The sequence below is a fragment of the Theropithecus gelada genome, chromosome 13 (assembly GCF_003255815.1).
Source record: "Theropithecus gelada isolate Dixy chromosome 13, Tgel_1.0, whole genome shotgun sequence".
Classification (NCBI taxonomy): domain Eukaryota; kingdom Metazoa; phylum Chordata; class Mammalia; order Primates; family Cercopithecidae; genus Theropithecus; species Theropithecus gelada.
In genome coordinates this window covers 23,749,828-23,775,763 of record NC_037681.1, presented here as the reverse complement: position 1 = coordinate 23,775,763, position 25,936 = coordinate 23,749,828, and the positions used below count along the sequence as shown (strand labels likewise).

General features: G+C 50.8%; 1 protein-coding gene across 5 annotated transcripts in view; it reads left to right on the top strand.

Moving 5' to 3' along the window:
* The window catches only part of EIPR1 (EARP complex and GARP complex interacting protein 1), a 169,751-nt gene that overhangs the window by 35,192 nt on the left and 108,623 nt on the right, over positions 1 to 25,936 (top strand). The window contains exon 4 of one of the 5 annotated variants that reach the window (XM_025353982.1): positions 14,940 to 15,041. The exons of the other annotated variants lie outside the window; for them this stretch is intronic. Coding sequence (XP_025209767.1) covers positions 14,940 to 15,041 — 102 coding nt within the window. The remainder of the gene's footprint in view (positions 1 to 14,939; positions 15,042 to 25,936) is intronic. 5 annotated transcript variants of the gene reach the window in all.

Sequence of the window (25,936 nt, the reverse complement as noted above, 5' to 3'; positions counted from 1 at the left end):
GAGCCTCCTTGTGTTTTGTCTGCTGTCTGTGCCGATTGGTCCAAGCTGACAATGTCTCAGCAGAAACACGTTTCTCAAGAATCTGTGGGTCTTCAGTAGATTTCCTGAGGCTTCACTCCCTCAGACAAGAGCCTAACTGCAGATCTTTTAGAAACGATCTCTTCTCTGCCTCGGTCTCCTGCTAAGACGGCCAAGGGACTGCCCCCTTCACCCTTGACCCTTCACCTTCACCCTTCACCCTTCACTCTCTCTTCTGCCTGAGGATCTGTGAGATGCCTCCTCCGCTTCTTGAGAGACCCTTCCTAGGCCTGCACTCTGACCTCCTGATCTTCCCGAGGCTTTAACCACATGCAGTGTGGCCCATCCTCAGCCTTTTCTTAGGGGCACACCCTCCTGACAGTCGGGATATTAGTCCATTCTCGCACTGCTATGAAGACCTACCTGGTTCTGAGTAATTTATGAAGAGGTTTACTGGACTCACAGTTCTGCAGGCTTAACAGGAAGCGTGGCTGGGTGGCCTCAGGAAATGCACAGTCACCGTGGGGGTGACGGGGAAGCCAGGGCCTTCTTCACAAGGCAGCAGGAGAGAGAGAGCAAAGTGGGAAGAGCCACACACCTTCAAGCAACCAGATCTTCTGAGAACTTACTGTCACAAGAACAGCAAGGGGGAAATCCACCCCGTGATCCGGTCGTCTCGCACCAGGTTCCTCCCCTGACACGTGGGGATTACAATTCACGATGAGATTTGGGTGGGGACACAGACCCAAACCATATCAGTTAGGCTTTTCATTTCAGCGCCTTTTCCGGCTGGAGACGCTGGGCTTTTAGTTACTCCACCATCGTATAGCTCTTCCCACATTTACCCTCTTCTCCACCCTTGCCCTGTCCCCCCACCAGGAAACCCCCCGAGTGCAGGACCAGCCTCAGCACAACAGGAGCTGCCTCCACGACCTGCAGGGCACGGCCTTTCTGCCCCCTGGATATTCCAGGCATGCTCTGCTTTTTCTGTGGCTCCTCAAAAGCCTCCCAGCCTCTACCCACTGCTGGAAACCAGAGCTCCTCCTGCATTTCAGGCATTTGTTACCGCGGCCCCTGCTTCCATAGTCATTATACACTGCAGAGGAATTCCCACAAACACAGCGGCTTCCAACAGCACATGCCTCTTCAGCGGTATGTCCTGGCTGTGGCTTCGTAGGGCCCTGGCCTCGGGTCTCCAGGCTGCCATCCAGGCCCCTGCCAGGCTGTGTCAGGGCTCTCACCTCACGTGGCTCCTGGGGTTGTAGGATGCAGGCTTGTCTCCTGGCTGTCTGCTGGGACCACCCTCAGCTGCTCCCAGCTGTAAGTGGGCTTTGAGTTAAGCTGCCAAGTTTGTGGCAATTTGTAGGAGCAACAGAAAACTAACACAGTTGCCGAGCAATCTTGGTCTTGTTGGTCGTCCACAGGCATAAGTTGATCGCGTCCTTCAAGTTACCCTGGATCTCGTGATTTTCAGTCGTGGCTTCCAGAGACTGACTCTTTCTGCCAGACTTCGAAGGCAGCATGGATCTTCTGTTAAGTTTTCCCTAATCTGTCAGCCTCTCGAGGAAGAAAGACAAAATTGTTCCACAACATTCATGTCTAAGTTCCAAGAATTCTGTTTTATTCCTGCCATAGGCAGAACTGAGATTTCCATCCTGCAGGGAAGGCTGTTTTCCAGTGTGAAATGCTGCGAGTTCCTGCTCTGATCAGGAAAGAGCAGCACAGCTAGTTGACTCGTGCTTAACCTGGCTCTTCGCCCTTCGAAGCATGCGTGGCGCTGTCTCACCTGAATCGGGTCATCTGCAGCAGCGGTCGCGCCCATGGGGCACGCCGCCAGGCCCTCCGGCTTCAGGTGCCTCCGGAAAAGCCTGGAGTCACAGACATAAGCTTGCTCTGCATAACCCAGTGCAGGGAAAACGTTCTAGAGACTTCCTGTGTTTTGCAAACGTACTTGTGCTCTGTAGTTTTTGCACTTAGCTCGCCTCTAAATCACTAGGCTTCCACATTGCAATGAATCAAATATGAATTAAATCCAAAAGCACCACAAACTTAGATTAGACGACATTGCTTAAATTATCCCTTCATTATAACAAATCTCTTTGCAAAGATCAGAGTTGCACTGTATCCTCCTTGTCTTCCAATAGTGTGTTCTCCCATTGTGCTTTTCCCCTGCCGTTGCCTGGGCTGTTGGGAGGCCTCTTGTGGCGTTTACTGTGTGTCTGTTCCCGGTGTGCTGTTTATTAGGCTGTGCTTATAGAAAAGCTCCTGTTGTCTGCTGTCCTTGGAGCCCCACACGTGTTTTCTTTGTTTCTCCTCTTTTGTAGTCCTTCCTTCTTTTTGTTTCCATTAGTGTGTGTGGTATTTTAGTGAACGGTTGGCATCTTTTAATGAAGAGACCGAGGGCTTCTGAGACCCGCCTTTTGGCGCACACCCTGTGTGGGGCAGGGGCAGGCAGTGTGGGAAGTAGAACCGTAGGTGGAGAGGGCGGGCAGATCACAGGGCCAACTGGCGTGAGTTGTTAGGAGCACCCTCTTTCTGGCAGACGGTTGCCCTCTTCTAAAGTTGCTTTCCGTGTCTTCCTTCACAGATGTCCTGAAATCCTTTTTCAGGCTTTTTTTTTTTTTTTTTTTTTTGGAGATAGAGCCTCGCTCTTGGCTCTTGTCACCCAGTCTGGAGTGCAGTGGCACAATCTTGGCTCACTGCAACCTCCGCCTCCCAGGCTCGAGCAATCCTCCCACCTCAGCCTCTCGAAGTAGCTGGGACCACAGGTATGCACTGCCGTATCTGGCTGATTTTTAAAAACATTTGTAGTAGAGATGAGGTCTCACTGTGTTGCCCAGGCTGGTCTTGAACTCCTGAGCTCAAGTGATCTGCCTGCTTCAGCCTCCCAAAGCACTGGGATTACAGGTGTGAGCCACTGCACCTGGCCTTCCATGGGTCTTATGGGGAGGAAGGGAGACAGCAGCCATGGAGACGGGGCCTCTGGGGAGAGTGTCTAGAAACAATTCATTTGGAGGGCCTCACTCTTCTTTAGGATGTTGCTATTGGTTATTTGTCAGAAGCAACAGTGTTTACATTCTGTCTTTATTGCTTCACACTGAATCTCTTCTAATCAGTGGAAGTCTGCAGTGTGGTAGAACTCTTGTGCACACAAGCACACGTGCTAGAATGAACATCACAAATAGGCAGAAGTGGATGAGCTCGTGACTTATTTTTTTAAATGCAAGCAAGAAACCCTTTCTCTGTACCCTTACTGTCCATAAGAAGGGTGGTCAGGAACGGCAGTGTTGAGTTCCCCGTGCACAGCTGAAGGATCTGGAGGATCTGGTGCTCACAGGCAAAGTCTCCTTGAAGAGTGATGTTCTCTTCACATTGTCTTAGAAAATGATAGAAAATTTGCATGACGTTAAAGTATCCTAAAAAGTCAAACATTTTCACATTAAACCATACATCCATATCTCCTAGCTTAAATCTCTATCCATGCAAGGAACAAGTGACAGATTGCCATCGATTACTGATAGGGATTTATACCTGCTGCTGATCTATTTTCAGTTATCACCTGTGATGGTTGTGAAAAAGACATTCTTGGAGTTGGTGAAAGGGGGAGTTGTAGCACAATAAACTCATGGAACGTTTTCTACATAGATGATGAAGATTCAAAAAACAACTTAACTCTCCTTTCTGATCATTTTATAAGAAAAACGCATGTCTATGAAAGCAAAAGGAGTGACTGTGGCCAGGGTAGAAGCTGTCTCGACGGGACTGTACGTACTTGGAACAGGAGAGATCTCCACAGTGACTGGTCTGTGGGAGTAGATGGCGGGTCGGACACGGAGGTGGGGACGTGGCAGGTGGCAGGCTGGCCTCCGAGGAGCACGCAGGCCTCCACACACAGCAAATAACAGCACAAGCTGCAGGTCTCAATCGGACCTGGAGCCACGAGAGGCTGTGGTGCTGCCACCTGAAAGACGCCTGGCCATGCAGGGAATTAACATGAGTGATATACTTCTCTTGGGATTTCTCCCTTCGGAGCTGCCGGGTACTTCCAGTCACCTCCCTCCCCAGTTTATGTGCACTTCAGAATGTGCTGCCAGCAGGCCTTGACCTTTCTATGCATCTCACTTCCTAAATTTAGAACTTGTTTCACCCAAGGTTTTCTTAAGGTTCATTGAGAAAAAAGCATATGTTTCAGATAAACATAAAAAAAAACCAACTTTGCTGCTTTAATTTCTAATGTATGTTTCTGAATTAGGGTACACCATGTACGCCTGCCTCTGCTCACACAGTCTCGTGATTGTGTGCCTGCCTCTGCTCACACCGTCTCATGAGTGTACATGTGCCTGCCTCTGCTCACGCTGTATCATGAGTGTGTGCCCCTGCCTCTGCTCACACCATCTCATGAGTGTATATGTGCCTGCCTCTGCTCACACCATCTCATGAGTGTGTGCCCTTGCCTCTACTCACACCATCTCATGAGTGTACATGTGCCTGCCTCTGCTCACACCATGTCATGAGTGTACATGTGCCTGCCTCTACTCACACCGTCTCATGAGCGTACACATGCCTGCCTCTGCTCACACCGTCTCATGAGCATACACGTGCCTGCCTCTGCTCACACCATGTCATGAGTGTGTGCGCCTGCCTCTGCTCACACTGTCTTATGAGTATACGTGCACCTTCCTCTGCTCACACCACCTTATGAGTGTGTGTCCCTGCCTCTGCTCACACCGTCTTATGAGTGTGGGCCCCTGCTTGTGCTCCTGCCTCCGCTCACACCATCTCATGAATGCATACCTGGCTCTCCTCACACTGTCTTGTGAGTGTGCGCATACCTACCTCTGCTCTCAGTGTCTCCTGGGTGGGTGTGTCTGCCTCTTCTCACACTGTTTCATGAGTGTGTGCCTGCCTCTGCTCACACCGTCCTTGGTGACACTCTGTGTGGTGGCCTCACAATCAGCAGAGGGCACCAGTGGTCTGCCTCTGTGTCCCCTTTGCTCTGGACCTTCCATTGTCTCCCCTTTCATGTCTTCATGACCATGTCCTAACTTGATCGCTTATACTGGTGCAAGCCATTTTTAAAACCTTCATCCCCTTCTCTTGCTGCTCTCTAAATATTTTCACAGACTTTTACACCTTGTTTGAAAAACACGTTTGCAGAGTGAAACTAACTCCTGCATTTAGCTGAGGTTATACGCATTGAGTAGTAGTCACTCCAGAGCACTTTGTGGGTTTCTATAGAAAAACAAGAATGGAATTTAGTTCCTCACTCCTAAACTTCAGGAATTCGCCGAGGGGAACCTTGTCAATATCTAAGGACCTCTGCCCCAGGGGAGCCTAGGCTGGTGCCTCGAGATCATTAGAGAGTGGTCATGGAACTGTGACCCAGGGGAGCCCAGGCTGGTACTCTAAGTTCATTAGAGAATGGTCATGGAACCCTCATCTAGGGGAGCCCAGGCTGGTGCCCCGAGATCTTTAGAGTGCTGTGGGTGGGCTCTGTTCGAGGGTAACCGAGTCTGGTGCCCTGAGATCATTAGAGTGTGGTGGCTGGACTCTGATCCAAAGAAACCCAGGCTGGTGCCCAGAGATCATTAGAGTGCTGTGGGTGGGCTCTGTTTGAGGGTAACCCAGTCTGGTGCCCCGAGATCATTAGAGCATGGTGGGTGGTCTCTGATCCAGGGAACCCAGGCTGACCCCCTAGAGCATTAAATGTGGTAGACCCCATGGGATGAGCAGGCGGTAGGGGTGGCACCCCAGGTGGAAATGGTCCTTAGAGAGGGATGTCTCAGTGTGAGGCAGACTCATGTGCTTCCCGTCCGAGGTAGTCCTGCTATGACAGGTGTGAGCACAGATGTTTGGACCTGGAGGTCTGAGTTCCAGGAACTGGTGCCAACACACCAGCTTCCCACGGCTTCCCAGGTGACATGCCTCTGCCTTTGTGCCTTTCTGTAGCTCTGGCCCACTCCCCACCCTCTCTCTTGTCTACACATTGGGAGCTCTTTTTTACCCTTAGAAATGGAGGCCAAGGTGGGTGGATTGCTTGAGCCCAGGAGTTCAAGACCAGTCTGGGCAACATGACAAGACTGTGTCTCTACCAAAAAAAAGAAAAAAAGAAAAATCTAAAAATTAACTGGGTGTGGTGGCATGTGCCTGTGGGTCCAGCTACTCAGGAGGCTGAGGCGGGAGGAGCACTTGAGTCCAGGAGTCTGAGGCTGCAGTGACCCGTGATAGTGCCACTGCACTCCAGCCTGGTGACAGAGGTAGACCCTATCACAGAAAGAAAAAAAAAATACAGGATAGCTCATCCATGGAGTTTAACAACAAAACACGTTGAGTATACAGAGATTGAGAATAAAACCATGGTTACATGGTTAAGGAAGGGGCACTGGGAATTGTAGGTCTGAGGATGCAAAGTAGCAGGTATGTAGGATGGAGAAGGCCAGAGACCTCATTTACAGCGGGGCTATTGTTGATTGTCTTGTATCATATTTGGGATTTTCGCTAAGTGAGTGGATTGTAGCTGCTCTTGCCACAGAAAAAGAGAACGAGTAGCTGTGTGAGCTGATGGGATATGTTAATTCGTTTCACTATAGTGACCTTTTCTCTCTGTATCTCAGCATCATGTTGCAGACCTTAAGTATAGACAATAAAATTTTTTAAAAAATGAAAAAGGGCCAGCGCATGACTCACACCTGTTATCCCCGCACTTTGGGAGGCCGAGGCGGGCGGATCACTTGAGGTCAGGAGCTTGAGACCAGCCTGGCCAACATGGTGAAACCCCATCTCTACTAAAAATACAAGAATTAGCTGGGTGTGATGGTGAATGCCTGTAGTCCCAGCTATTCGAGAGGCTGAGTCAGGAGAATCGCTTGACCCCAGGAGGCAGCTGTTGCAGTGAGCTGAGATTGCACCACTGCACTCCAGCCTGGGTGACAGAATGAGACTCTGTCTCAAAAAATAAAAATAAAATAAAATAAGCAAAATAAAGTAAAGTAGATAAATTAAATTAAAGTAAAATAAAATAAAATAATAGAACTATGGCATATCCACCGCCTCCTAAAAGCCCCGCTCTCCCCTAGCTCCCCGGGGTCCCAGCCCGTCTCCGTGCTCCTGTGTGGCTGCTTCTGCGAGAACACTTGTCTCCCTGTTTCCTGTCTCGCCTGCTGACTGGAAGCCCCTGGCAGGGCTGGACGCGGCTGCTTGCCTCTGTGCCGAGTGCCCTGGCCTGCAGAGGCCGCGCAGCTTCAGCCGCTCATCCTGGCACCGTCTTCCTCTGAAACATGACCCCGTTTGAGTGATCAGCCATTTTGCTACATCATAGCTATTCAGAACATAGTGACAGACTGAATCGACTAATTTAAACTATGTTGAAATTATCATCTCAGTGAGATTTAGGAAGATATAGTGGATTTTTCTTGGGAACAAGGCTGCTGAGGTGTACTGAATAAATGAGTAGGAGGAAACGTAAGAAAATGACAACTGAGCAGCTAAATTCATTTGGGTCTGCATCCTCAGGGACTGCACTGTCCTGGAAGTGAAGTGTGTGTGACCTGGAATGGGTTCCTTACCCTTTCTCTGTCTCGCGTCCTCTGTCACACTCTAGACATGAAAACTTAGCACACCGCAGGGAGGCGTTTGTGAATGAGTGAGACCCATTGTCAGATGGCACTGAAAAATTAAAAAGGGAAGCTAAATGTCAAGTGGTCCAGTTATTTTCCCAGCCTTTCTTTTACCTCCTTAGGTGGGCATGGTGGGAGCAGGGCAGTGGAGGCTGCAGGGGCAGCAGTCTTACAGGGGTACCGGACAGTAGAGAGGCACCAGGTTTGATGGCTGGAAAACCTAGACTTTCTGCTTTTCCCTCTGGTGTTTACTGGCTTTCTAATCCTGGACCAGTCAAGTAAACCTCTGGAGCTTTCATCTGTAAAATGGACACAGTTAACTAACACTGCTGTTAAATAATGAGAAAACATGAGGCTGTTGTGAACAGGTTTGTCTCAGACTTGGGTCTATGTACCCTGCAAGGACGGGACTCCAGGGGTGTGTGCAAACAGTCCTGAGCAGTGGGCTCTGAGCATCTGGAGCACACCGTATGCCCACTCCAGTGCACCTTACCCCCAGGAGAGGTGGGCAGTGCTGCAGCCATAGTCTCCTCTGCACTGGGGAGCAGCCACCGCAGGAGCCCCCGGCACAGGCAGCAGAGCCCACTGGGAGCATTGGGCCAGCCCAGGAGCCCATCCGCCCTCACGGCTCGCTGGCCGAGCCTTCCCTTCCTTCCATGATGGGAGCTTCTTAAGCAGGGCACAACACCTCCTGGGTGGGTGGCAGGGTGCCGGGGTGCTTGAAGCCACAGGATAAGGGTGGTGTGTCTTTCTGTAGTGTCACTTCTATTGGATTTTAAGTAATGAAAACGTGATTTGTAGCCTCAAATGAAGGTGGATATGTTAGGAAGTAGAATGCAAACTGTGCGGTGATCTCTCGAATGAAACATGCGGCTTGCGGAGGGCCCCTTCAGAGAAGGTCCCCAGACCTTGCTATGCAAACCCTTGGCACTGTGTAAAGGATGCTGTCACAGTAGGATGTGCCTTCTCGTTCCTCTGCCGTTGGTGCGGCTCCTTGAAGACAAGGACAGAAGCTCTGTTTTGGGGGTTGAGAGTAGGGACGGTGGCACGGGGAAGGTTTTGTGCTGAAATAGGCCCCTTTCACTGGGAGGCCCTCGAGTGGGAGGGGGCCTGCCCCAGCTCCTGTCACCACTTCCCTGCCTTGACTTTCCTTTGCCAAATCGAAAGGGCCACAGAGGACAGGATGCTGGTTCTCTGTGAAGACTTTTCACCTTGGCTTTTCACCTCCTTTTCCCCTTGGCTCCTCCGCAGTGGGAGAATTCCTGCTACCTGGAGATGCACCTCCCACTGTGACCCGTGAGGATCAGGCGTGCTCTGCACAGGAGGGATCCACTCTGGGACACCTCTTGGGGCTGCTCGGTGATGCAGGGTGATATTTGGGGTGGTCCTGACCCCCGGCCCTTGCAGGGAGCCCAGAGGTTGGCCTTCTCATCAGCTTTCCTTTCTGGGCTCAGTTGTAGCTCTCTTTCCCTGGGAACCAGATGGGGGCAGTGCTCTAGCAGGTCACTAGGTAGGGCTGCTTATGATACAAGATAAAGAGAACCCATCAGGCAGTTGTGTCTGGACTTAGGAGTCTGACCCTAACCCCCTAGGGGCTGTTCTTTGACCTTGCTGAGGACAGCGGTCCTGCCAGATCATGGGAACCTGGAAGCGCTGCGTTTCAAGTTGTTACAGCGCCTGTGAGGCCTGAGGCCCTAAAACCAAGGAGCCGCTGACCCCAGCCTGATAAGGGTCGGGCCCTTTCCCCGAGGTGCTGGAGGTGTGGCCGTGGCCGCTTCGGAAGTCTGAGCACGCGGGCTGCCTGCACTCCCCGTGGTGTGACTGGGGCCCACGAGGCTGAACCCCGGGGATCTTCCAGCGGGCCTCCCGCCTACTGTGTCATTCCACTGACCAGAGTTGAGGATGTCCTGAGAGACTGATTATTAGAGCGAGGAGTGGTCACGAAATGCTTCACAGACAAGTGGTGCCCTGGGCAGGGTCGCCTTTCAGAAGGTGTTGCCCTGAGCGGGTGGGTGGCCAGGGGCTGCCCTGAGGCACCTGCCCTGAGCCTGAGTTAGCACCATGGGAGAATCCCCCCAGGACAGACAGCTTCCCAAAGCTGCAGGACCCATATGTGGCCGTGGCCGGGGAGTCCAGCCTGGAGGGCAGCATCCTGAGGAGCAGCAGTGGGCACGCGGAGGGACGCCGCCTAAGCTCTGGGCCACTGCCCGGGAGGAGCTGGGAAAGCCCGCTGGGTGCCGGGAACAGCGTAGCCGTGTGTGCTGCTCACCGTGGGCTCTGTGGGTGTCCCCGCAGGGGCCGTTAATCATGTCCCTGGGGCAGCGAGCTGTCATGGGTGGGTCCTGCGCTCCGGGGGCTGGGGACCTGCTCTGGCTTTCACAGTGCCACGTGTCTCTCGTGCAGTGCCTGGGGAGGAGGTGCTCCTGTCTCTGAGCCTCAGTTTTCTCATCTATGAGATGGGAGGAATTCCGTCTGCCTTGACTACTTTAGACTTTGTTGGGATTCAGAGAAGGCCGTGTGCGTGACATGCTTTTGTTATGTGATTTCTGACATCATTGATCTGTCCCGTCATTGTTTTCACACTGGCGCTGTAAATTCAGTTTTCTCGCATGTCTGGGCCTTGACTCTGAACCTTCCAAGACCGTTCAGCCTCACCCTTGCTGCCTGCTCCAACACAGCAGCAGTGGAGCGCCCCCGCCTCCGCCAGCAGGGCCCAGCGCTGCCTGTGCCACGCACTGTGCTGCCTCCGTACGCAGGTTGGTTCATTTAGCCCCGTGATACTAAGCAGCAGACACTGTTGGAAATCCCAGCTTTTCAGATGAGAAAACAGGGTTCATAGAGGTTGCCTGGAGGCCAGATTCAAACCTGGGCCCACCCAGACTCTGCTCTGGGTATCTTCATGTCTTGCCACCTTAGCTCCCAGACCTTCCCTCACACGGTAATTCTCTGTAAGGGACTTTAAAACTCCTCCTCAGGAGAAGGCTGCTCACGTGGCAGGTTTCACGCAGGCTGACAACATGGCGAACGTTGGCCGAGGGACCACGTCCATCATCGACCCGTGTCCCGAGGCTACAAGGAGAAAATGCAGAATGAAGACCTTGTCACAGGCAGGGCTCGGAGGAAACTTATGGAACTCATTACTCTCATCAATGAAGGAGACGAAAAGTAGGAACAGATGAAAGGCAGGGATGTCCTCATGGTGTCAGATTTGTCGTGGGAAGCCAGGGATACTGGGGACAGTTCCCCAAACCTTCCAGGCAGATGCCACACCCACGTCACCTTTGGTGTCCCCGCCAGAAGCCTCGTTTCCTGGCAGGGGGGCCCACTGGTCTAACCAGGGATTCCACGTCTTGAGCCTAAAACTTTTACTTTCTGGTCTTCTGACATGCCTATATGGAATGGAATTTTATAATTTTTATCATTCTGAGAGATTATCCTCTTCAGTGACTAGGTTTTTTTTAAAGAAAAACTTGGAGAGAGGAACTGTAATAGAAGATTAGCTTATCTGCCAATTTCTGAATCTCCAGAAAGAGCCAGAGGTTGTGAAAACTTTACTGTTTCTGCATTTTCATAACGTTTGTTGCTGTTAGTTTATATATCGGCAGTGGCGACAGGGACGCCTTGCACGTACGCTGGGGCATCCCAGCCAGATCACCTGCTCGCTTCGCAGCTGCGGGAGGGACGGTGCTGATGGGGCCGGGGCCCTGCCTCAAGCTCCCTAATGAGCACTGGCCCGGGGACTCTCCATTTTGCTGATGAAGGGACTGGGGCATTGTCAGTGACTTTCTCAAGGCCACAAGGGCAGTGCGAGGGCAGATTTGGGATTCTGGCTTTGCGCTCCGCCTCCAGGCTGTGCTGTCTTCACTGTGCCCTGCCGTCTCTGTTCAGCCAAAGGCAGATGCACGTGCGAGGGACTCTGTCAGTGGAATTCATCCCAAGGCTGTTCACCGAGTTAGGGCGTCCACAGTCAGTTCTGGATGAAGAAGACCACGGGATTGCAACTTAGGAGGCTTAAGTTTTGCCATGATTTTGCCAAAAATCAGTACTGTAATCTCTGACACTTGAACTTTCTAGGTTCCAATTTTGTCATCTACAAGAAAGGAAACTTAACCGTGGTTATGGCTAAGACCCTTTTCTGTTTCCTGCTTATTTGCCTTTCTGAAACAACTTTTGAGCTTCTGTTGTGATTGAGACAAAACAGTAAGTACTCAGGACAGAGAGATGAGAAGACTCGGTGCCAAACTCCGGGCACCCACTGTCTAATGGGGCAGACAAGAGAGACACAGCCAGGGTGCCCTGGTCAGTTAGTGCAGTTTCAACACTGCTTTAGGGTCTGCACCGTGACCGTCAGCCCTAAAGCCAACACACCACGGAGGCCCTGCCGGGGGAGGACCCTGCTGAGCTCACCGGGAAGAGCAGATGTCAGAATCCCACTCTGGCTCCTGATCCGACAGTGAAATATGCCACAGGTCATCTTCCCGTGAAGTGAGGGTGGAATTCACCACTGATCCCTCGGATAAGATGCTGTCGAGAATTGGCTTTTGGAATCCTTCATTGTGAAGAGCATCTGTATCATTTGAGCGTGTGTGTGGCCGTGGGCGGCGTGGCCTTTGTGGAGATTTCCACTGCCGAGGAGTCCGTGGATGAGGGAGCGTCTGTGCCTTCTGTTCACTGGGAATGATGTCTGAGCACCAGCCTGGTCCAGGACGTGCTTCTGAAGCTGTAGAAAGAAGGTGCTGAACTAGAGGGTTCCTCAGATTTCTTATAGCTTCCAGGTCCGGAGGCTGTCTGCTTGTAGTAAGATCTGTATCTTCCTCCACAGATATAACAAGAAAGTCAAAATACAATTGTTCTTGTTTAAAGATGCATTTTCCCCTTGATCTCTGCACCCAGTGAGAAGAAAGTGGCATTTCTGAATTATTACTTTGCATGGTGAAAATAAGCTGAAAGAAGAAGTGGGTTTTCCCTAGAAAGTAGTATTCTTAGGCTCCTCTTTGTGAAACCAGAATTCTGAGAGAAAATGACCGAGAGTCCTCTGAAAGAATTGAGTACGCGAGAGGCGGGGGAGAAAAGTTAGAACCCATCAGCCTCATTGTCAAGTGCATGCTTCAAGACGGGGTGGCGGGGGCAGAGGACGCTCTGCTGCACACAACATGCTGATACTTCTGATGCATGCCGGCTTGTGTGTCTCCGGTTACAGTTTACTTCCCATTTTCTGTGTTAAAAGATTGACTACTTTCCTTTTTTCAGGGTATAGGTGCTCAGCTGGGAAAGGTGAGAGTTAAATTTTCTCATGATGCTGGTGCTGAGAGATAGCACCTTGAAAAGAGGAAGAAATCAAGACATGATCTCCAGGGAGCTGTCATTCGGAGCACATCCCTGAGAGCCCTCCCCGGGCCAGGAGGCTGCGTGCTGTCGTTCCCCTCAGCAGCACGCTTCGGGTGGAGCCTCCTGCCCTGTTCAGACATGTCATATAGAAACACCTTGACAATGCCAGCCCGTCTTTAATTTTCACACCATCTCAAGTAAAATATGTTTTGAAATGAAAACATTTTGCATTTTATTTTAAGCTTGTTTTTGGGGCTCTCATTTTTTTAAGACTAACAAAAATAGAGTTGGTTGACCTATCTTCTCTGGAATAGCTGTGCACTAACCAAATTGTCAGCTGAAGAGGGTTTTGCTTTGCAGGCATAAGCCAGACAGGTCTGAAGTTGAGTGTGTCTGCTGAATTAACATCAGAAAGGGTTTCTTTTGGTCCTTTTTCTTTTGGGATTCCTATGGAAATAGTTCAGTGGGGTCACTTTGGCGAGAGACAGGAAAACGGCATGCAATATCAATTCACCCGAGTTCTGTTTGTTGTGATTTTAGGGAACAAGTTATTATTTCAATTCAATAATAAGTACTTCCTTTAGGGTGTGGATTGCTAAGTCTTATTTGCCGTAAACGGTGAGTTTCATTGCTGCCTAGTCTAATAAATAGCTCATTTGTTAGTGATAAATGTAACATAGCCCAGCAAAGAGAGTGGCTGTGCCCTCCCACCTTAGTGCAAGACGAGGAAGCAGAGTTGCTGGGGGCTACCTCCGGGACTTTGCGTGCAGGACCTGGAGCACGCAGGTGCAGTGTCGTTTCCAGGTGTGGTGGTGTCCGCAGGTGCAGTGTTGTCTGCAGGTGCAGTGTTGTCCTGCCTGCAGGTGTGGTGTTGCCCACAGGTGCAGGGTTGCCTGCAGATGTGGTGTTGTCTGCAGGTGTTGTGTTGTCCTGCCCGCAGGTGTGGTGTCATCCACAGGTATGGTGTTGTCTGCAGGTGTGGTGTCACCCGCAGGTGTGGGGTTGCCTGCAGGTGCGGTGTTGTCTGCAGGTGTTGTGTTGTCCTGCCCCCAGGTGTGGTGTCACCCGCAGGTGTGGGGTTGCCCACAGGTGTGATATTGCTCTGCCCGCAGGTGTGGTGTCACCTGCAGGTGTGGGGTTGCCTGCAGGTGCAGTGTTGTCTGCAGGTGTTGTGTTGTCCTGCTCGCAGGTGTGGTGTCACCCGCCGGTGCGGTGTTGCCCGCAGGTGCGGTGTTGCCGGCAGGTGTGGTGCCACAGATGCAGTGTAGTTTGCTGGAGGGAGGAAGAGCACACCGGGTGTGAAGGACAGAATGGCCTGGATTGCAGCCAGTACTTGGGCATGGAGAGTGATGAGGAAACCTCAGAAGACTGGAGTTTAGGCCCCAACTCCACTGCTTGTGGTGGGTCCTTGGGCAGGTCATTTACGGTTTTTGGCTCCCATCATTTTCATCATCCTTATTTTATACATGAGGGAACAGGATAATGACAACGACAGTGAAGGTGATGACAATGACAGCTCCCATCGAGTGCTCGTGTGCCAGGCACGGGGATCAGCGCTTTCTGGGAATTATCAAGTTGAATCCTCTGTTCCATTGGCCTTTCCCCATGAGGGAGTTGTTGCAGTGACCCACCAGGCCAGCAGTGCTAATTAGGAGCGCACAGCACACTTCCAGGGCACCTGACCTACGGCTACAAGGCTTCAAGGATGCTGCTTCTGGGGTACAAATTTTGTAAATATGCCTTGTTATGTAAACAAGTTTTCTTCTTGCTGGTTTTTGTCACGCAGGATGGAGATGTAACTGTCGCCTCTAAGTGACACTGGTAATGAGGCTCAAGCACTGGAGTTTAGAGGCCGATGAGATTAAAGATCTTAAACACTTTTTTTCTGTCTTTAGAAGTAAAATTAGATTTTATGGCCCCAACTATTTTGTTGCTGGGGTAAGTTCCAAGTATCTGAATTCCTTCTTGTCTTTTTAGGAGACATCATAGAATCCTTTGGCATTCTTCCTCTAGCTCAGAGTCCCACGATTGTCTTTGTAAACACGTTGCACCAGGTCTTCTTCAGGGGACAGGTCGCAGGTGAGCGCAAAGGTGTTTCTGTAAACAAGCACCCCTCCTGAGTTTGGGGTGCACGCGTGGGGATCAAGGAATGGCACGTCAGCAGATGTATTTTGGCTTTGGAGTTTGGAATGGCGTGTGAGGAGAACTCTGATTGCCAGGACACAGCTGAGCATTGCAGAATGAGAGTCCTGGTTCTGGATATGAAGGACTTGAATAGCAAGGGGCTTCAGACAGTAGGGAGCACCTGTATTTTTTATTTAGTTGTGTATGGAAACGAGGCATGGCCTGGAATAGTGGGCTATTTTTTGATCTTCCTTTTTTCGAGGCCGACTCCTGTGTTGTTTCTTGCGTTCCTTACTGACTCTTGAGATCCCGTTTGTATCATCTCTCCGTCCTCCTTGACTTTCTGTGGCACCTCCAAATTCAGTGTCATCTGGAAATGGAATTAATGTGCTGTTTACGGCTCCTTCCAGATCGCTAATGAAGATGTGAAATAAGACTTGGTCCCTGGAGCAGCCCATGACGGCTCCTCACGGCGTCCCGCTCTGTCGTTTGCCAGTGTACTTTGTTTATGGCCGTTTCTCCAGGTTTCAGCCCACGAGGGGGTGCTTAGACAAAGCCCAGTTTGAATTAATTTTTCCAGTAAGACGGTAAAGAACACGGGGCCAGCTCCTCCGTCAGCCCCAGAGGTGTCCTGTGCTGTGCTCTTCTGCGGCCTGCTGGTCTGCGCCCTGCCCTTGGCCCACAGCCCCTTCGACGCGGCAGCAGTTCCACTTGGAGGTGCAGAGAGGAGCCGTTAGGAGCCACGGCTGTGCTGAGACCCAGCAGGAAGCAGATGTGACCTTGAGATGATGCCCCGTCCGAAGTGCTGCGCATCCTGTTGGGCAGGTGCTGAACGCGTGTCTCAGGCGTCCTGGGCGACTGAAGCAGAACTCTGTGAACTGGGTGGCCCAGGCGATGGAAGTTAATTTCCTCCGAGGTCTGGAGGCTGGAGGTTCGGGGTCAGGCATGGCAGGGCTGGTCCTCCTGAGGCTACGCTCTGGGTCTTGTGCGCTCCTGGGGCTCCGTGCTCCACCCCGCGTGTGAGGCACACAGTAGGCCCTCAGCTCAGTCAGCACCTTGTGCGCTCCTGGGGCTCCGTGCTCCACCCCGCGTGTGAGGCACACAGTAGGCCCTCAGCTCGGTCAGTGCCTCATGTGCTCCATGCTCCACCCCACGTGCAAGGCACAGAGTCCTCAGCTCACACGTGCACTGTCTCTGTGCGTGTGACTCCTGGTGGTACCTGACAGCACGTGGTCTGTTTTCCTGAGGCATTTTGAGCCTCTCACTGTTGGGACTGTGTCTAGACTATGGCAGGAGGTTGGCGTGGCTGGGGAAGGTGTGGACCAGGTCAGGGGGCTGGGAGGCCGAGTAGCCTGGTGGCCTGCCTAGTATCTGTTCTGCAGCCGGCTTTGTGGTTTGTTACTTGAAGCTATCTGTATGGCAACCCTTTGGGGGAAAAAGTAGTAATTAAACAGCTTCCTTGTGAAAAGTCAACGTGAAGACAGAAAAACTGGGTGGAAGTTGAAAAGCAGTGAACCTGAGGAATGGACCTCATAGAACGTGTGAGTGTGGCCTGTGTGGTGGGAGAGAGGCAGGATTCTGTCCGAATAGTAATGAATTTGCAACATCAGGTATAATGGCTGTCTGTGGATTGCCTCATAGGAAGTTTGTGTGAAGTATGGGACTTAAATGTACCTAATCAAGGTCTATTTCAGGCATTAAATACATAAATAAATAAGTACTTTAGCCAAGCTGGTGTGCCACAGTGGCTTTGCAAAAACGTGGTAAACAGATGGTGAGGAGATTGTTCCTCTGGGCAGGTGCTGGAGACTCCAAGATAAAAGCACCAGGGTAGAGGGGTCCTGGGTGTGGTGGAGGGGGTGGGAGTGGGGATGGTGATGATGACGCTAATGGTGGTGGTGATGATGGTGGTGTGGATGCTGGTAGGGATTAGGGATGGTGGTGGTGAGGATGTGGGTGGTAGTTGTGATGATGGTGTTGTAGATGGCAGTGGTGATGGTGGTGGCAGTGGGGGATGTGGATGTTTGTGGCAATGATGGTGGGGTGGAGATGGGTGGTAGTGGTGGTGGTGAGGATGGTGGGGGGTGTGGGTGGTGGTGATGGTGTGGATGGTGGTGGTGATGTTGGGGGTGTGGATGGGGATGGTGGTGGTGATGGTGGTGGTGGTGATGGTGGTGGTGATGATGGTGGTAGGGGTGTGGATGGTGGTGGTGAGGATGGTGGTGGGGGTGTGAATGGGGATGGTGGTGATGATGGTGGTGGTGAGGATGGTGGTGGTGTGGATGGTGGTGGTGAGGATGGTGGTAGGGGTGGTGATGGTGGTGGTGTGGATGGTGGTGGTGAGGATGGTGGTGGTGTGGATGGTGGTGGTGAGGATGGTGGTAGGGGTGTGGATGGTGGTGGTGAGGATAGTGGTGTGGATGGTGGTGGTGATGGTGGTGGGCATGGGGGGATGCTAGTGGTGATGATGGTGGTGTGGACGGAGGTGGTGAAGATAGTGGTATGGATGGCAATGGTGATGACTGTGGTGGGGTACCGGTGTTGGGGGCAGGTGGCGGGTGACGGTGGAGGCACGTGAGTAAATGCAGCACGAGGGGATGCAATTTGCTGGAGAGCAGCAGCAGAAGATGCTGTGTGGACACGGCCAGGGCAGGTTCTTGCCAGGGAGGGCTCAGGGTGACCAGCCCGCTTGCTGCTGGTCCTGAGAGTGAGTAGCAGGTCACCAGGCAGAGCCCATGGGGCACACCTCAGGCCTAGGTGAGAGCATCTGCAGGTGTGCGTGGCTTGTTGGTCCAGTGCGGCTGAGGCGGGTCCTGGGGAGAGGTTAGCTGGAGGCCGGGGGAGAGAGCTTTCTTCAGGCAGTCAGAGGGGCATTGGAGCCTGGAGCCAGAGGAGTCCCAGGATCAGGCGGGTCCTTCAGAAGGCTCCCGGGGGATTGGGAGGGGACAGGAGAGAGGGACGGAACAGGCTGGCCGGTCAGCAAGACCACTGAGGACCCCGAGCCCGGCTCCTGCTCCTCTTCTGCCTGTCACAGAAATGCTTGTCACCCTCTGGTCTTGGGACAGCAAAGTAGTCTTTAGAAATAAAAGCCAAGTACTGTGAAAATACGAAAATCCTCAACATACGGGTAAAATTTCAGGAAGACCAAGAAAGAGAGGATAGCCTTAAAAATAATAAATGTCCACCCATGATGGAGAATAAACGTAAAACGATGTGACAGAGATTGATAAATTAGGACTGTAAAGTCTGCTGTATAATCGGGGACGGGCTTAGTTCAAGCAAGCCCTGGCCCCAGGAAAGGGGACTGAGTGGCAGCTGGCATTGGCGGCAGCCAGAATCAATCTCCTGCCTCGGTACTTGGGAAGGAGCGGCCCGCGTTAGGACTGGGATGAATTTTTCAGCAGAGGAAGGTGAAATGTCAGGAAGACTGTAGATCACGCTGGCGCAGAGTCCTCGGGAAATTAGAGCCATGAAAAGCTGCCAGCGCGGCGCCCTGATGACATACGGCCGGCGTGTGTGCTCTGCATCCCCCGATGCTGCTCCCTGGGCAGTGGGCGGTGCTCTCTAGGGAGCCAGCGTGAGAGGAGGGCTGGGTCAGCCAGTGCCGCCCTCCCCGGGTCCCAGCGGCTCAGGGCCATTGACCCAGGCCCGCAGCTCGGGGACAGCCCCAGCTGCTGCTGTGACCCCCTGCTAATGAAGACCCTGGGGTGAGGGTCAGACACACATAATGAGCCCTCCCGCCTCTGCCTTCCTCGCCCTCCCTGATCCGAATCCTGTTTTTTTCTTCGTTGCTGCCCAGGCCCCAGCTTGGGCCTTGAGTTTCTCGTGGGAACAAAGACAGTTTGACTCCTACAATGACTTTTCTGAAACATGGATCCAGACACTCACTGTGCTTCTCAGAAGCTAGGGCAATAAAGCCCAGGCTCCTTCCTATGCTCCTGACAGTGAGGAGCGCTGTAAATGGCTATAAATTTAGGCAGATGGGGATTTTCACCCTGGCCCCAACGTTTATTACCCCTGAGGCCTTCAGCAATTTGTGGCTTCTCTAAGCCGGTTTATATCCACATAAATGGGAATAATACTTGTGGGAGTCCGGCGAGTGTTCAGTGCCCGTTCACCCGGAGGACTGGGCTCTGTGTCCTATTGTGAGCTGGCTCCAAGCCGCCTTTCCACCCTCGCCTCCTGCCACGCCTGTCCACAGTGCTCAGGTCTGTGTGCCTTGAAACCCCCACCCACTTTTCTAACTCTCAGGCGGCGTTTCGTGCTGCTCTCTCAGCCTTCGATCTTCTTCCTCCAGGTCTCTGCCTCTCAGAATCCATGTCCTCTCAGGGATCGGGTGATGTCCAGTTGGGTCCTCACTGCCTTTAACGCGCTCAGCACCCCTTCACCTCACAGGAGACTTTGTGTGAAAGGGGTGGGCGGCTGTCTGGCCCCCAGTGGGAAGAAGTGGAGCCCTCATCACAGCCCTGTCACTGTGGACTCTGAGTCGGAGGCGGTCACCCAGCCTCACTGGGTCACTGGGTCTCCTCGGGGCTGATAGGTAATGCATGTCCTGTACCTTTCTTGTAAATTTGTGTTGAAGCTAAGGTGCAAAGTGTGCATCGGAAGTAGGGTTGCCTGATAAAACACAGGACACCCTGTTAAACTCTAATTTCAGGTAAACAAGGAATAGTTTCCAGGGTAAGTAAGTCCTGTGCTAAGTTTTTATTTCTCAATCTGTGGGTGCACCTCCATATGAGGCTTTGTTAGGTAGCATCCATTCCAGAATGAGGCCCACAGCGGTGGTCAGGCCGTGACGTGCTCATGTCACAGACCAGCAGAGGCAGACAAAGCAACTTAACCATCAAGAATCTTCTCAAGCCTGGGGCACCAAAGATCTTGTTGAAGGGACCAGCGGAGGCTCTTCCCCCTCCCTGCTGTTATCCCCTGAGCACAGAGGCAGTGGCGTCGCGGCTCCTCCTCCCTGTCCCAGCCTCTATCTCCTGAGCACAGAGGCGGTGGGTGTCGTGGGTCTTTCTGCTTTCAAAGCTTTACCTGCAAAGCTAGGGATAAAACTTCACATTTAAGAGACCAGAAACACGCTGACAATGATGAGCAGGCCTGAGTGGTGGGAGGGAGCCTTGGGAGGACCTTGGGAACCCGGAGATGCAATATTGGACAGGGTGTATTTTGGAGGCAGTGACAGAAAGTCCCATCATGGGGTCTGAAAAATGAACTGCGCACCTCAGACGTGAGCCTCATCCCCACAGCAAGCACACAGAACCTTGCAGGGACTCTCTTTGCCAGAAAACTCAATTTTATGCCACAGCCACCTAAAAAGTAGTGCAACCTTAGCCTCCATGGACCAAGCTGTGGTCAGTGGGATGGCGGGTGAAAGGTTAGAGCACACCTGGAATGCGGTCTCAGTGGCCATAGGCAGAGCAGACAGATGGGGACTGACATGGCTACAGGTCACTCCATGTGCAGAGTGGTGGACAGACTCGGGGGGCAACTTGAGGAAGTTTGGGAGAGTCCCGAGACTCATCTTCAGGCATGTGACAGAGGGATAACTGCGCTTTGCGGCTCCAAGCCGGGCAATCTTGGGTCAATGAAAGCTTCAGGGTGGAGGGTGTCATTTGTATGTCAGCACGAGAGTGACCGCCAGGTCCTCGTGTGGTTCCGTGTGCTGCTCCAAAGAAGGCCGGGTCCAGGTTCCCACAGGGTTCAGCAGAGGCTGCTGACAACCCTGACACTGCACAGGGACCCCAGTGTCCCAAGACTGGAGCCCCCTCCCACCCCTGGTACCCCAGGGTGGAGCCCCCTGCCCAGCACTCCGCGAATGGAGCCCCCCAGTGTCCTGAGACTGGAGCCCCCCTCCCACCCCGGTACACCAGAGTGGAGCCCCCCACCTAGCACCCCGCGAATGGAGCCCCCCAGTGCCCCGTGACTGGAGCCCCCACCACGGCATCCTGCGAGTGGAGCCCCCTGCACCCTGGGACTGGAGCTGCCCCCCACGCCTTGCGACTGGAGGCCCCCAGCGCCCTGTGACTGGACCCCTAGCCCTGTACTCTGCAGACACCACCTCATGCCCTCCTGTTTCTGAATGAGGGATGGTGGGTGAGACAAGAGTTAGTGGGGAGAATGTCTGGCCTGTCTTAAGCCTCAACACTTTTTGAACTAAATGAATAGAAGAAAAACAAACTGTTGTAAGAGAATGCCACACGTTCTCAGATTTAAAATATGCCACTGCCTTCTATATGTTCTAAATGTGAAAAAAGCAAAGTCCTTGACCTTACGGGACTTGCTTGTAGTAGCCCCCTCACCCCCATAAAAATCACGCATCGTTACTTTCTAAAAATCTTTTATGTTTTCATGTGAAAAGAAATCATTTCCAGAATCTCAAAAGATACAAAACTACTAATTATCGTATTTTTGAAAATCACATATTTCTAGGAGGAGATCAGCTTGAGAGTGTGTAACAGGACCAAGGAGAAGAAAATTCTGTGGGATTTTTCTGGTCTGTCAAATAGTAAAGTGTAGAAGGTGGAGGCACCTGTGTTGCTAGAGACCCTTCCACCTGTGCGCATACTAGGCCTAAGTAAATAGTAACCTTATCTTTGCATAGTGCCTGTCAGTTTTCAACGCACTCTTCAGGCTATTGCAGTGTGATATTTCTGGTAGTCGTCTGAGAGTGGGCATCTTCATATGCTCCATTTGTGTAAACAAGAAAGTAGGAGGTTCGGAGACACTGATTTGCTCAGGGTCTTGTACGTAACATTTCAGAATCAAGTTTCAAGAAAAATTTATTTTTTACCCAGCAATTATTTCCCCTAATATATGGAAAACTGGGCTGATTTGTTTATTTGAAAAAAAAAATTGATTGATTTGGGGGAAAGAATCATAAAATATCAGTGTAACAAAGTTTAGCATATACAATAATTTTAAATATTTGTATACCATTGAGACATAGCATACACAAGTATAACTGTACCCTGAAGATTCTTGTGTTAAATATAAATATAAAGCCGTCTTACTATAAAGTTTAGATACATTTTTAGTTTTAAATGATCAAGACTTTTAAAAGCACTTGAGAACTTATTGGTATTCCTTCTCTCCCTAAGAAAAATGTTAGAAAGGGAAGATTTTTATAATACCGTTAGTATCTGTTTCCTGTTGTTTGGAAACCATTTGTAGTCTTCAGGTTCTAGAGAAGAAAACAGAACAGATAGCTATTTGCTGTAGTCAATCTTGGGTGACTGTGGAAACATTGTTTTCTGACCTTGGCGCTGAACCAAGCGTGCACTCGTGATATATAAACAACTTTTCAGCTCCTTTTTCTCTAACAGAGTGTGGTGATCTTGCGGCGGGCACATACCCTCAGGGGCTGTTCTTGCTTGTGTGGGGTAGTGGCTGTATTCAGGTTTCTGCAGTGGGCGGACACAAATATTCCAGTTTGGAGCAGCGCAGGGAGTGTCCCTGCCCCGCGCGTACACAGGGGCACTGCCAGAGCCTGCAGGGAGAATCCTGCCCACACCCATCTCTTTCCTAACCCCCGGCTCTGCTGCCTCTCTCCCACATGGTTACCTCCTTCAAACAGGTAGTAAGGGGGGTGTTAAAACAGAAGGGAGGTGTGGACCTGTCTCTTCAACCCTCACTCCCATTGGGAAGCATCTGTCGTTTTGGGGTCTCAAGTCAGTGACCCTGGTCCTGGTCGAGCGCCAGCTATTTTACCACCCTCCCGCGCCTTTTTTCCTTTCCCAGGATGCTCTGGGTTTTGGGAGGTGGGATTTTCTGTAGACTGCATAGGCCATATGGAGCTGGGTTGTGTGTTTATTCCCTCTGACAATCTCTGTCTTGCAATTGGTATACTTAGACTATTGACCTCTGAAGTATTGATCTCTTAGGGCTTGACTCTGCCATGTTGTTACTTGTTTTCTTTTCTGTTTCTCGTTGTTCTGTTTCTCTTTCGCCTTCCTGAGTTACGCAAACATTTTTAATACTCCATTTTGATTTAGGTGTAGTGTCTTTGAATACACAACTCTGTATAGGTGTTTTAGTGCTTGCTCTAGATATTACAATATACATATGCTACTCACCAAACCCACAGTTACTGGCATTTTACTACCTCGAGAGGAATAGAGCAGCCCCGCTTCCATTGAGGCCATCTCCACCCTCCCACTTTAAGAATATAATTGTCTTAAGTGTTTAATCTCTGTACATTGACCATCAGTTGTGGTGGTATAATTTTTTCACCAACCATCAAATGTGGTTTAAGAAGCTCATGAGGAGAAAGGTGTCTATTGTATTTATTGGTTTTCACCCATTCCATTGTTCTTTTCTTTCAGAAGTTCTAAGCCTTTTTTCATTATCATTTCTTTCTGTTTGGAAAATTTTCTTTATCCATCCTTTGAGGTTAGGTCTGCTTGTGGCTTAGTTTTCCTCCTTTTGAGAATATCTTTGTTTCCCTTTCATTCCTACGGATACTTGCACTGAATATAAAATTTAAGGTTGACAATTCTCTGAAAAATTGAAATATTTGAACAATATTGTTCTACTTTGTTCTGGTCTCTGGTTTCAGGTGAGAACTTGGTGATCCAGTTTGAATGAAGAGCACAGACTGCTTTCAATTTTTGTTCTTTGTCTTTAGTTTTTAGAAGTCTAATCCTGCCATGTCTTGGAATAGCTTTCTTGGGGTTTATCCTACTTGGGATATTCTCAGGCTCTTGAATCTGTAGGTGATGTCTTCCCCAAATTTGAGGAGTCTCCATCCATTATTTCTACAAATGCTTTTCAACCTCACTTTCTCCTCTCTGGAGACTGACGCCATCTGCCACTGTCCGGAGTTCCTGAGGCTGTTCATTTTTTTTTCCATCTATTTTCTCTCTGGTCTGGTGTTCGAATTGGGCATTTCCCATTGTTATGTCTTCAGATGTATTCTTTTGTCTGTCGTATTTATTGTGCTGCTGTTGAACGCATCCATTTGGTTCTTTTTTATATCTTTCATCTCTTCGTTGAACTTTTCTGAGTTTTTCCCTTTATTTGTTTCAAGAGTCGAGTCCCTCATGGAAGCATCTGTATGGTGGCTGCTTTAAGATCATCCTGTCCATTGACAGTCTTTTCTCATTCAAATTGTGATTTTCTGGGTCATATTTCAGCCAGCAGTCACCCTGTTTAGGTTTGGGGACTGGGTCCTGGCCTCCTGGGCTGTGGTTCCAGTGGCAGCTGTCAGAGGCCCACAGTCTGTGCAGGTGGGCCTCATTCTCTGAGGCCTCTGTGGCCACACGTGGCCGACAGCATTGGCCAGCACTGGAATGTTCTTCCTGGGGCTGGTGCAGCTCTGTTGCACGTAGGAGACGCCAAGAGCATTCCCAGGCCTGCTCTTTTTAAAACTGATACAGCACAGTGTACGTATTTTGGAGGTACATGTGATATTTTGATACGTGCATACAACGGGTCATGATCAAATAGGATAATTGGGATAACCAAATGGCTAATGTATCTTTCCTTTGTGTTGTGAACATTATAATTCTTCTCTTCTACTATTCTGAAATACACAGTATATTTTTGTTAACTCTAATATCCTACTATGCTATCGACTATTAGAACTTATTCCTTCCATATAACTGTGTTTGTACCATTCACCAGCTTCTCTTCATCCCTGCCTCGCTTCTTTTCCCAGCCTCTGGTAACGGGCAGTCTACTCTCTCCCTTGAGGAGAGGCGCATTTTAGCTGGCACATGAGCGAGAGTGGGGATGCCGTCTTTCCATGCCCGGCCTGCTCCTGGGGCTGTTCGCGGGCAGTGGGCAGGGTGGGGCTCTTGTTTCCTGGCTGCCTGGTGCTGCTCCTGCAGAAGTGGGACTGCTGGTTCTATTGCACAGAGACAGTCTCCAGAGGCCTGCTTTCTGGGACCCCAGCATGGTAGGGCTCCTGCATGAACACTGTCTGTGCCACTGAGGAAGGGAGGCACCCACCCCCATGCCCTCTGCCTCTGGCTTGGGGCCGGGAGATATTAGGGCAGGAGCCACTGGGTCCAGGGAGACACTGGCAGGAGCTGCTGGGTGAGGGCTGGGAGGGGCTGTCTGGATTGACAGATATTGGAATTCAGGCTGGGCACAGTGGCTTGCTGTAGTCCCAGCACTTTGGGAGGCTGAGGCAGGCAGGTCATTTGAGGTCAGGAGTTTGAGAGCAGCCTGGCCAACATGGTAAAACCTTATCTCTACTAAAAGACAAAAATTAGCTGGGCGTGGTGGCGGGCACCTGTAATCCCAGCTACTCGGGAGGCTGAGGCAAGAGAATCACTTGAACCCAGGAGGTGGAGGTTGCAGTGAGCCAGGATTGTGCCACTCTACTCCAGCCTGGGCAATAAAGTAAGACTCCCTCTAAAAAAAATACAAATAAATAAAAAATAAAAAGGTTGGAGTTTGAAACCACATATTTATGTAAATCCTAAATAGTAAATATAGGAAAAGGAGTTCTCTTTTTTGACTCTATAACTAAACAGTACAGTTGATTTTGAACAACATGGATTTGGATGGGGGAGGGGGGTCCACTTACGCATGGATTTTCTTCCGCCTCTGTGAACTCTGAGGCAGCAAGACCAACCCCTCCTCTTCCTCCTCCTCAGTCTGCTCAGTGTGAAGACAACGGGATGAAGACCTTTATGATGATCCCTCTTCCACTTAATGAATAGTCAATATATTTTCTCTTGCTTATGATCTTCCTAAAAATGTTTTCTTTTCTCTAGCTTCATTATAAGAATATAGTCTGTAATGCATATATCATACAAAATATGTTAATTGACTCTGTTATCAGTAAGGCTTCCGGTCAACAGTGGGCTATTAGTAGTTAAGTTTTGGGGGAGCCAAAAGTT